We start from the raw sequence: 12,548 nt of genomic DNA, 5'->3' as shown, positions 1-12,548 counted from the left end.
TCTGGGGGACTAGGAAAGGGTTGAGATTAAAACAGAGTTAAGTACATGGCACTATTTCTGATGCCTAGGAAAATCTATTTCTTGACCTGAGTGTGGTTACAGCAGTGTTTCTTTCACTTCAGTTCAGTTCAGTTTTCCAAATTTGCTGGCATATTGAGTGCAGCACTTTCACAGCATCGTCTTTCACGATTTGAAATAGCTCAACTGGAATTCCATCACCTCCACTAGCTTTGTATGAAGTGATGCTTCCAAAGGCCCACTTGACTTCACATTCCAGGATGTCCGGCTCTAGGTGAGTGATCACACCATCGTGATTATCTGGGTCGTGAAAACTCAGCAGTGGCCACAGGACTGGAAAAGGTCAGTTTTCATTCCAATCCCAAAGAAAGGCAATGCCAAAGAATGCTCAAACTACCACCTTGGAAATACGGAATGAAGCAGGGCAAAGACTAATAGAGTTTTGCCAAGAAAATGCACTGGTTGTAGTAAACACCCTCTTCCAACAACACAAGAGAAGACTCTACACGTGGACATCACCAGATAGTCAACACCAAAATCAGATTGATTATATTCTTTGCAGCCAAAGATGGAGAAGCTCTATACAGTCAGCAAAAACAAGACCAGGAGCTGACTGTGGCTCAGACCATGAACTCCTTATTGCCAAATTCAGACTTAAATTGAAGAAAGTAGGGAAAACCACTAGACCATTCAGGTATGACCTAAATCAAATCCCTTATGATTATACAGTGGAAGTGAGAAATAGATTTAAGGGCCTAGATCTGATAGATAGAGTGCCTGATGAACTATGGAATGAGGTTCGTGACATTGTACAGGAGACAGGGATCAAGACCATCCCCATGGAAAAGAAATGCAAAAAAGCAAAATGGCTGTCTGGGGAGGCCTTACAAATAGCTGTGAAGAGAAGAGAAGCAAAAAACAAAGGAGAAAAGGAAAGATATAAACATCTGAATGCAGAGTTCCAAAGAATAGCAAGAAGAGATAAGAAAGCCTTCTTCAGCGATCAATGCAAAGAAATAGAGGAAAACAACAGAATGGGAAAGACTAGGGATCTCTTCAAGAAAATCAGAGATACCAAAGGAACATTTCATGCGAAGATGAGCTCGATAAAGGACAGAAATGGTACGGACCTAACAGAAGCAGAAGATATTAAGAAGAGATGGCAAGAATACACAGAAGAACTGTACAAAAAAGATTTTCATGAACCAGATAATCACGATGGTGTGATCACTGACCTAGAGCCAGACATCCTGGAATGTGAAGTCAAGTGGGCCTTAGAAAGCATCACTACAAACAAAGCTAGTGGAGGTGATGGAATTCCAGTTGAGCTACTCCAAATCCTGAAAGATGATGCTGTGAAAGTGCTGCACTCAATATGCCAGCAAATTTGGAAAACTCAGCAGTGGCCACAGGACTGGAAAAGGTCAGTTTGCATTCCAATCCCAAAGAAAGGCAATGCCAAAGAATGCTCAAACTACCACACAATTGCATTCATCTCACATGCTAGTAAAGTAATGCTCAAAATTCTCCAAGCCAGGCTTCAGCAATATGTGAACCGTGAACTTCCTGATGTTCAAGCTGGTTTTAGAAAAGGCAGAGGAACCAGAGATCAAATTGCCAACATCTGCTGGATCATAGAAAAAGCAAGAGGGTTCCAGTAAAACATCTATTTCTGCTTTATTGACTATGCCAAAGCCTTTGACTGTGTGCATCACACAATAAACTGTGGAAAATTCTGAAAGAGACGGGAATACCAGACCACCTGATCTGCCTCTTGAGAAATTTGGATGCAGGTCAGGAAGCAACAGTTAGAATTGGACATGGAACAACAGACTGGTTTCAAATAGGAAAAGGAGTTCGTCAAGGCTGTATATTGTCACCCTGTTTATTTAACTTATATGTAGAGTACATCATGAGAAATGCTGGACTGGAAGAAGCACAAGCTGGAATCAAGATTGCCGGGAGAAATATCAATAACCTCCGATATACAAGTGACACCACCCTTATGGCAGAAAGTGAAGAGGAACTCAAAAGCCTCTTGATGAAAGTGAAAGTGGAGAGTGAAAAAGTTGGCTTAAAGCTCAACATTCAGAAAATGAAGATCATGGCATCCGGCCCCACCACTTCATGGCAAATAGATGGGGAAACAGTGGAAACAGTGTCATACTTTATTTTTCTGGGCTCCAAAATCACTACAGATGATGACTGCAGCCATGAAATTAAAAGACGCTTACTCCTTGGAAGGAAAGTTATGACCAACCTAGGTAGTATATTCAAAAGCAGAGACATTACTTTGCCAACAAAGGTTCGTCTAGTCAAGGCTATGGATTTTTCTGTGGTCGTGTATGGATGTGAGAGTTGGACTGTGAAGAAGGCTGAGCACCAAAGAATTTATGCTTTTGAACTGTGGTGTTGGAGAAGATTCTTGAGAGTCCCTTGGACTGTAAGAAGATCCAATCAGTCCATTCTGAAGGAGATCAGCCCTGGGATTTCTTTGGAAGGAATGATGCTAAAGCTGAAACTCCAGTACTTTGGCCACCTCATGCGAAGAGTTGACTCATTGGAAAAGACTCGGATGCTGGGAGGGATTGGGGGCAGGAGGAGAAGGGGACGACAGAGGATGAGATGGCTGGATGGCATCACTGACTCGATGGACGTGAGTCTGAGTGAACTCTGGGAGTTGGTGATGGACAGGGAGGCCTGGCGTGCTGCGATTCATGGGGTTGCAAAGAGTCAGACATGACTGAGCGACTGATCTGAATATGTTTTTTATTAATTTTGTTAAAGAGATTCAAGTGGCCTTTTCTGAATAAGATATCTTGAAATTATTGCCATACTCAGAAAGCTTTCGCTGAAGGCAATGGCACCCCACTCCAGTACTCTTGCCTAGAAAATGCCACGGACAGAGGAGTCTGGTAGGCTGCAATCCATGGGGTCGCTAAGAGTGGGACATGACTGAGTGACTTCACTTTCATGCTTTGAAGAAGGAAATGTCAACCCACTCCAGTGTTCTTGCCTGGAGAATCTCAGGGACGGGGGAGCCTAGTGGGCTGCCGTCTGTGGGGTCGCACAGAGTCGGACACGACTGAAGTGACTTAGCAGCAGAAAACTTTATCGAATGCTTATAGCTGAAAAGTTAAAGTATCTACTCAAATAAGGTAAGAGAAAAGTAAGTTGGGTTGTCATCACATTTTTGACAAAGCTAATGAATTAATTATTTCTAGGATGATAGTAATTACTTTTTTCAAAAGTAAATATAAAGAGTGTGCTCAGCCACTCAATCATGTCCAACTCTTTGCAACCCCATGGACTGCAGCCTGTTGGGTTCCTCTGTCCATAGAACTTTCCAGGCAAGAATACTAGGATGGGTTGCCATTTCCTACTCCAGGGGATCTTACGCATGTGTGTGTTAGTCACTCAGTCATGTTCAACTCTTAGAGTAGCCTGCCAGGCTTCTCTGTCCATAGAATTCTCCAAGCAAGAATACTGGAGTGGATTCCCATTCCCTTCTCCAGGGGATCTTCCCAACCTAGGGATCAAACCCTGGTCTCCTGCATTGCAGGCAGTTTGTTTATGTTTGAGCTACAGGGAAGTCCTGTATTAAATAAAAAGGACTACCTTGTGTATGATAGTAAACACAAAAACCACAGAAAGCTATTTTTAAATGAATTTTATAGATAAAAATGTTTTTCTTCATCCTATTTATTGTATATTTTTCAAAACAATTTTTTTTCCTAGACAACAAAAATCTCTCTTGTTCTGTTTCTAATTAAGATATGTACTGTTGTTTAGAGCTCTGTGGTATGCAATTAGACCTGCAGTTTTCTAATATCCATAAAATAAATTTAAAAATGTTCCTCCTTTGAAAGACAATTTAGTCACAGAGAGCTTATTTCTATGTTTCCTTTGTTTTTTTTTTCCAGCTGCTTGGTAAGCCAATTTTCTACTTAAGAGTCTACTATTAGAACACTCATTTGGTTCAGTATGTGGGCTTTATCCTTTCCATGGTCTGTTATGCAAAAGAGATGGCTTTAAACAATTTTTTTAGTTTGTTGTAAAGCAGTGGTTCTAACTTGGATGCACATGAGGATTACCTAGGGAACCTGTAAAAGAGTACTGATGTCACCTCCCCTCTGGAGACTCTGATGTAACTGGTCTCGGTGGGTCCCTTTGTAAAAGCTCTGTAGGTGACTGTAATGTGTTGCCAAGGCTAGGAACCACTACTCTAGGATCTTGCCACAGTCCAAATAAAAGCTTATTGTCTTTTCTGATTGAACTTGGATGAGAAATGATTGTTTAAAATTCTGTCATTTAATAGATACAAAGATTAAATTGCTTCTTTATAAAGTTGCTACTTTTGTAGTCTGACTTTTAGGGTTTAAGAGTATATTGTATCTCTTATTCTGAAGATTAGCGTAAGAAGTCTGTTGATTGCTAGTGAAAAATATTTAAAGATATATGCCTGAATATTACCTTTATAGACTAGTAGTTTTAGTTCATGTTTTCCTAAAAAATATGCTACAATTCATGGTTAAAGACTATCTTCATACACACAGAAAGAAACAATTATTTCCCCAGACAATTATTCCAAAAGACATTCATTTTTTTGCATATAGAAGTTCACATGAGGTTCTGAAAAAAAAAATCTTTATTAATTTTTCCAACAATTTAATTTTGATAGATTGAAAGGACCAAGTCTAAGACAGAAGCTACTTGACAAAAAAATTATTATATATCTTAATATATTAAGATAAATATATGCAGTCAGTGGTGATAAGTAAAAATCAGGTACAAATATATAAGACTTAATGAAAATCTATTCAAATACTTAAATAAGATGGATAATTTTCCAAAAACACAAAATAAGGAAAATGACTCAAGGAAAAAACAGAACTCCTGAAAAACAACCGTTGAAAAATGGAATCAGTGATAAAAAATAAATCTATCTTCCTTGAAAGACAGCACACCCAGACGCTTTTATGTGTTTTACCAAACATTCAAGTATTATATGATTTCTTTTGGTACTGTTTCACAGAGGAGAAAAGAGAAAAGCTTGTCAAATCACTCCACAAGGCTAGTACAATTTTGATATGAAACTTACGATAGTAACTAAAAAAAAGTAAAATTGTGTACCAACCTTGCTGCCGCTGCTGTGGCCGCTAAATCGCTTCAGTCGCGTCCGACTCTGTGCGACCCCATAGATGGCAGCCCACCAGGCTCCCCCGTCCCTGGGATTCTCCAGGCAAGAACTACTGGAGTGGATTGCCATTTCCTTCTCCAATGCATGAAAGTGAAAAGTGAAAGTGAAGTCACTCAGTCCTGTCCGACTCCTAGCGACCCCATGGACTACAGCCTACCAGGCTCCTCTGTCCATGGGATTTTCCAGGCAAGAGTACTGGAGTGGGGTGCCATTGCCTTCTCTGTATCAATCTTGAGCAAGTTGTAAATCTTCTTTGAAAGTTCCCCCCTTATTCTCTCTCTAGGTAAAAACAATCATTTCCCACTGTCTCCTGTACTGCTAACATATGCTCTATCCACAGTACTTTAACACTTTAGTGTACACATGTGTTTTCATATTTGTCTCTCACTGGTAGACACTAAGATCCTTGCAGGCAGGGAAAGCTTTGTATTCATATTCTCTGGCATGAAATACAGTGCTACTCCATGGTCAGGGCTTCCCAGGTCACTCAGTGGTAAATAATTCACCTGACAGTGCAGGAGACATGGGTTTGATCCCTGCAATAGGAAGATTCCCTGGAGGAAGAAATGGCAACCCACTCCAGTATTCCTACCTGGGAGATCCCATGGACAGAGGAGCCTGGTGAGCTATAGTCCATGGGGCTGCAAAAGAGTAGTACAGGACTTAGGGACTAAACAACAGCTACTCCATGCTCAAGCTTAACAGCTGATGAATGATGTGAAGAGAGAGAGAGTGAAAGTGTTAGTTGCTCCATTGTGTCCATTTCTTTGCAACTCCATGGACTGTAGCCCACCAGGCTTCTCTATCCATGGAATTCTCCAGGCAAGAATTCTGGAGTGTGTTGCCATTCCCTTCTCCAGGGGAATCTGCCTGACTCAATGATTGAACCCAGGTCTCCTGCGTGGCAGACTGGTTCTTTACTGTCTGAGCCACTAGGGAAGCCCCAATTCTGGAGTGGGTTACCATGTCCTCCCTCCAGGGGACCTTCCCAACCCAAGGATCAAACCCAGGTCTCCTGCATTGCAGGAGGATTCTTTACTTTCTGAGCCATCAAGGAAGCCCAAGAATATTGGAGTGAGTAGCCTATCCCTTCTTCAGGGGAACTTCCCGACCCAGGGATTGAACCAGGGTCTCCTGTATTGCAGGGGGATTCTCTACCAGCTGAGCTACCCAGGAAGCCCAGGAAGGGCATTTCAGGTAGAAATACCTGTAATCTGTACAGGTGTGCACTTCTTGCATGCTCAATTGCATCTGACTCTTTGCAACCCCATGGACTATAGCCTGCCAGACTCTTTTGTCCATGGAATTTTCCAGGCAAGAATACTGGAATGGGTTGCCATTTCCTACTTCAAATTTGTACAGGCAGAAGGTGAGAAAGAAGCAGTGAGTACATCATTTGGCTAGAATATTGATTTGTATAAAGAAATAACACTGAAACAGTAGGTCACAACCAGTCGGGGCAGGGGAGTGCTTTTCAGTGCGGAAGCTAAGTTTAGCTGAAAATCTAATGAAGGCATTTGAACAGGCAATGGCAAAATCAGACCTGTGCTTCAGAATTCAGATGAGCACTTTTTTTTTTGAGCTGCCTGGGACCCATATGGTTTAAATCCATCATTTTAAAAATTAGAAAACTACAGTCAGGGTAGGTGATCTACCCAAGACCAAAGACTGTATCATTAGTTAAAAGCAGGCTGAACCTTACAGGAGTAAACTTCATTCAAGTCACATAGTATATGGCCCAACCAATAGGCAAACTGAAGTTTATCGAACCACAAAGTCCATAAACTAGACACGGGGAGATTAAGTATGTGGACCATATGTATATACCCTTTTCAAACAGTCCTAATTTCAGGTAATAAGTTCATTTCAATAAAGGTAATTTGTGTACTGTAAAACTAAAGGTTGATTTATGCTATTTTTTTTTTTTTACTTTTATTGTAAGACAGAACATTTAAAAGAATTCTAGTTGGCTTTATTACATGAAGTCATTTTGATTAGGTCTTTTATTCAGTTAGCTTCTAGATCCAAGATCAATATGATGGTAGGCACAAACAGGAAGTGAATAGGAATAAAGCACTTCTTTATCCTTATAAAATCCATACGTGGAGCATTAAAAGTATCTTAGTTACTACAACAAAATTGGAAAAGTTCCAGAAAAAGGTAAATTAATTAAAAAGGGCTCTTCAGCCTTAAGAGATAGCCTGTAAGTTTATAAAGTCAGAAGAGGTAAGTGGGGGATAGGGAAAACTTGTACTTGTTCATTATCTCAGAATACTAATTCTGAAAAATACTTCTTAAAGTCTAAAAGATAATGGATTTAGAGAAAATACAGGAACATACAATTTTACCTAGACAAAACATACCATTTTACCCACTGAAAAACCACGTTGAGGAGGTTGTTTTTTCAATTTAAAGTTACATTAAGAAAACAGAATTTCAGACTCAAAGTACTGATACAAGATGAAAATATCCACAGGTTCATGATAATGAATGATGACGGAACATTTTCAGAAATAGACAGGGTGAGATCTCATATACACTTCCTAGATTAATACTTTTGGTGTTTGTGTCCCAGGCAGGACACTAGATTGAGAAGGCTGCTCCTCTAAGGCCCTCCTTACAAATCCCTGCCCCAAGCCATGGTTTGGCACCACAGAGTCTTATAGAAAACAGGCATCTTTGACTACTGTTTGCTGACTGACTAACTGATGTTTAAAGAAGGTGGTTAATAACACAGCTTTGAAAGGCATGAAATCATGAGCAAACAGTAATGACAGCACTAATAATGACAAGAATCACAATAGTAATTGAGATTATTAATTAATACATGTAATAATAGTATTACATCATTATTGCTCTAAATGCATCTATTAACTTGGATATTTTCATTCACTCTGTTTTTCAAATAATGAAACCACAGCACATGGAGGTTAGTAATCTGCTCAAGGACAGAGAGGTAGGTAGTGGCAGAGCTAGGATTTGAACCCAGAAGCTTGTGCTATTAATCACTATGGTATTCGGGCGAGTCCTGAAACTGTCGGTGGATCCTCCAGATGTGATACTTTCAAGGATCCCATTTCATATGTAATTACTTTTGTTGAATATTTGGAAAACAAATTATAGATTTTAAAAAGCATTCACACTTATTTCAGAATAGAAAACTAATAACCCTATTTTAGTTTCTCTTCAACAAAATGTATATATTTACTTTAGATTTACCTCCAGCTTTCCTTGAGCATAACTCAGGAGCAGCAGATTGGCTCTATCCTTCTCAGAAGAAATGGGGGTCCAAGGCCAAGCATCATCACTGACCAGTGGCCACCAGCAAACAACTCTATCTTGAACACAATTGATAGCTAGATGACGCTGTGTTGTCCTATTTACTGGGCCTGGGATTTCATAATAGGAAATCTAATGGTTTAAAAAAAAAAAAAAGACAAGGATCATTTTTAAAAGGCAAAATCCTCAAAGTATTACAAAAATTAAAGCATCTGTAAATGTAGATAAATGCAAGTAAATATGCATGTTAAACATGTGCTTAAGGAGGTGTCAGAATTTACCAAATTCTTTTGACACATACATAAAAAAGACATATGTTCAAAATTCTCCCCATTTTTAGCAGAGGAAAGGAAAAGGAAAAATGTGAGTTGGGGAGGAATTGGCCATAGCAATCCCAATCAATACCAAAATGTACAGTCATGGTTGCTTGACAGCATCAACCCACACATAGGCTTTAAGACCAGCTATATTAACTGACAGGTTCAGTATTGCTGACCAACAGTGTCGGACTACTGTTTAAGACATAACATGTTAACAGTGACTGACAACAACAAAAGGAAAAACAACTTGAGGCAAATATCGCTTTAAAGACATATATACAAAAATTCTGCATAAAGGGATAAGCCACAGCATCATGCGTAAAAGTTTATGCAGCTTCTGAGAATTATGCTTTTCTTTCTTAGGACGGATTTGTAGAATTTATTATTCAAACTATGTTATTTTGGAACATGGTTATTTGAAAACATAAGCACGGCACCATCTGGGTGACACATGCCAAGGAAATATAGATTGCACCGTATTTCTGCTTAAGGAATTAATGGAAGGTTGATAGCTTGGAAGCAAAAAAAAAAAAAAAACTATCTTGCCATTGCTGGTCAGCAATAATCGAACCACTTTCTGGGGATTAAGCGCATGGCTAAGCCTACTGGACCAGACACTAGCAAAGGGCAGGGGGTCTTCTTATCAGAGAAATGCTTCTGGAGCCAGTCTCACTACATGACAGATTGCTTTCATATTCCTGTCTGCAAGGCAACAAAGGATGGCAGTAATGCGATAATGCCAGAGTGCAATGGGTGTTAAGAACCCGTTGCATTTATGTATTGTATTTAGTAAATAATCAGGCTCATCCAAATTGTGATCTCACCACTCAACCAAGGCCATTAAAATCAAGGTTAATGCTTTAATAATCCTCTGCTATTTTTTTTTAATATGGTCAAAAGGAACCCTTTTCTATTTGCATGGCCATAATATTATTGACCTCTTCATCCTCTGAATGCACATCAAAAGGAACTGAAATCAAAGTAATTACCAGTGTTGTTCTCTCATGGTAAACATTTAACTCCTTGCACTGTCCCTTCACTGTTAAATGAATTGGATTTTTAAAATGTAGACAGGAAAACTTGCTAAAGGTGAATAATTTCATGATATTTCCATTTTTCTCTGCCAAAACTGTTTCAGTCTAAAAGAACTAAATTATGATATAGCTGTAAAGAAGAGCAGGATTGTAATACTCTACACTATTTCCTTGTTTTAAAATCCAAATGGGCAATGACAGACAACACAAATTACTATACGCTCTAAAGTGCAAATTCTTACATTTAAGTTCTCAATATCACTATTTTAACCAGCTATCTTCTTATTTGAAGGAAATATCACAATGAAATTGCTAAGTCCTTAAAAATACACAAACATTATTTTGACACCCTACCTGGCACTTACACATGTTACTTAAGAACTTCTATATAAGAAAACAGAGTTAAAACAAGAGGCTGCCACTTTCAATCCTCACATAATGTAAATCATGTATGTTATCTGAAATTTAATGTTTGTTTCGAGTATTAATGGTTTACTATTCTATCACAATGGTCAAGAGGGCAAGTGAAATGAACAAGTTTCTTAAAATGTCCTTCCAATAGATAAATGGCAGTTTTTATCAAATATTAAATACCTATACTTAAAGTATTGAACTAGAAAATGAAATCCATGGTTTCCAGAGGAAAGCAGGCTACTTCTTCTCTAATGTAAAGAAATGACATGGAGTGCTCATGTTTTTAATTTCTCATATCTAATGACAGAATGAACAAATACTTAACTCCCTACTCAAGGTGTAGGGCCCATATACTCAGTCTATTTTTCACATCTTTTCATTAGAAAAGATGGCATCCTAACAGTTTCTCTCTGCTCTCATTAATGGGGAGCTACTATCCTTAAGCTGAGAAGACTGCCAAACTACCCACCACACTTAAGATGAAGAAAGTAGGCATACAAAATTTTATATAAATACATTAAAAACAGTTACTTTAATAGTTAATGCATTAAAATTAATGCATACTGGTGCATTTTAAAGACCAGTATTAGTAAATTAACAACATTTCAAGGAAAGCTAGCCATTCTGGAAAATAGTATTCCATTAGGAATGTTAAACCATTTTTTACTAGACAAAATATATGAGTACTACAGATTTTCAGTTTAAAAGAATCAATATTATACAAAGTGTTATAGAAGCTATACAAGGCTTGCAAACAAAACCAAATTATAGTTTATTACCATGATGAAAAAGTTAATGTATTTTATCCCATGTTAAAAATCTTTCTTATAAGAGTAGATTTTTCTGATAAATAAAATTAAATCCCCCCACACCACTACTAACTCAGTCACAATAAGAAATAACCCAAAAGAACCCAAAAGGGCAAAAGGTTAGGTCAAATACTATTAGACTTTTCAAACACACACGCACACACACAGTTTCAGGCCACAAAGCTAGCTTTTAAGAATCTTTGCCCTTGTTATAGATACTCCTGGTACAGTCTAAGTGTGCATCTTTTTTAAGGAAGCTGTATATCAGTCTTGTTCCCAGTGAACAGTGAACTGTCTCAAATCCACGTCACAGAGGCTGTATCAATCTTGCAAACACAAGTCACTGCTGAAAAGAGGCCTTGAACTGAAACAGCCTGGAAAATGTATGAGATACTCATTCTAGCAGAGAGTATGCCTTCCAAGCAGTTAAAATGTAATGTGGCAAAACTTAAATTAAACACATCATTTAAAATAAAAATCCTGCCTTAACAGATGTAAAGTCCCTGATACAAGGAAACAAATTACCTGGAGTTACTGAAGGGAAAGAGACTAACACATGAAGGAGATTTCTTTTTGCATTTTTCTCCACAGTTATAGCTGATATTGGGAGAAGGGGGATCTTCCCACTCCTTGTTTATTACACTTTTCTATTAACCTTTGAAAGTGTTGTCTTCTTTCTTGTGAAATGGAAGCGAGAGCAGCTACCCTTGCCCAGAATAGTGATACGGGGTCTTAGGGAAAAATGAGAATGGCATACATACTACTGCCAGCAAGAAAACCATTTTCAAATGTGTAACTTGCCTCTATTATCTTTCTGATGTCCGTAAGTACGATGTAAACTGCTCCAAGCATGCCACTGTTAGACCCCCATGATGAGAGTAAAAAAAGAAAACTTTGGATGGCCACTGTTTCTAGTTGATCAAGCTTAATCCTATACTATGAATAAGTCTGGTTTTTTTGAAATCCATAATCATTTAAGAAAAAAGAGCATAACATCAACTCAAGCAATACTCTAGCATACCTTAATAATTAACAATATGACCATATACATTCAAATCTCTACCTTATAATCCAAGGCTGAGAGCTTTTCCAGTCTTTTGTTTATATCAGGAGAGCTCATCTTCTTGGAAAACTGAATAAAACATAGTTTGTTTTGTGCCAAAAATGATAAGATGATGAAGCCGTCTGTGAGAAGAGCTTAAAAAAAAAAAAGATTTGACAATACTATCAAGTACTAAGTTAGAATAAAATAATAACAAATTAATAGTTTCTTCTACTGAAATGTTACAAAAAGCTATTTTCAGAAGATAAATGAATATTAATTGAAATAACTGAAGTCTCCTAAATATCATTGTGGACATTTCCCAATGATAATAAAGATATTAGAAAGAAACAACAATAATCAATCTAATCATGCATGGATTTGATATTTTTCCTTTCCATGAGACCATTTCAATATACACTGATATTTGGG

The 12,548-nt window shown here is 38.1% G+C and overlaps 1 protein-coding gene across 4 annotated transcripts in view; it reads right to left on the bottom strand.

Moving 5' to 3' along the window:
* The window catches only part of WDPCP (WD repeat containing planar cell polarity effector), a 312,142-nt gene that overhangs the window by 149,247 nt on the left and 150,347 nt on the right, over nucleotides 1-12,548 (bottom strand). For all 4 annotated transcript variants that reach the window (XR_011466041.1, XM_070379381.1, XM_070379382.1 and 1 more), the window contains exons 8-9: nucleotides 12,138-12,271; nucleotides 8,438-8,629 (exon numbers count right to left, since the gene is read on the bottom strand). Coding sequence is in view for 3 of the 4 variants with exons in the window: in XM_070379381.1 (XP_070235482.1) it covers nucleotides 8,438-8,629; nucleotides 12,138-12,271 (326 nt within the window). In the remaining variant the exon portion in view is untranslated. The remainder of the gene's footprint in view (nucleotides 1-8,437; nucleotides 8,630-12,137; nucleotides 12,272-12,548) is intronic.

This window comes from Bos mutus, chromosome 11 (genome assembly GCF_027580195.1).
Source record: "Bos mutus isolate GX-2022 chromosome 11, NWIPB_WYAK_1.1, whole genome shotgun sequence".
NCBI classification, from domain to species: domain Eukaryota; kingdom Metazoa; phylum Chordata; class Mammalia; order Artiodactyla; family Bovidae; genus Bos; species Bos mutus.
Note: the sequence above shows the minus strand (reverse complement) of the source record. Positions and strands in the feature narration are given on the sequence as shown.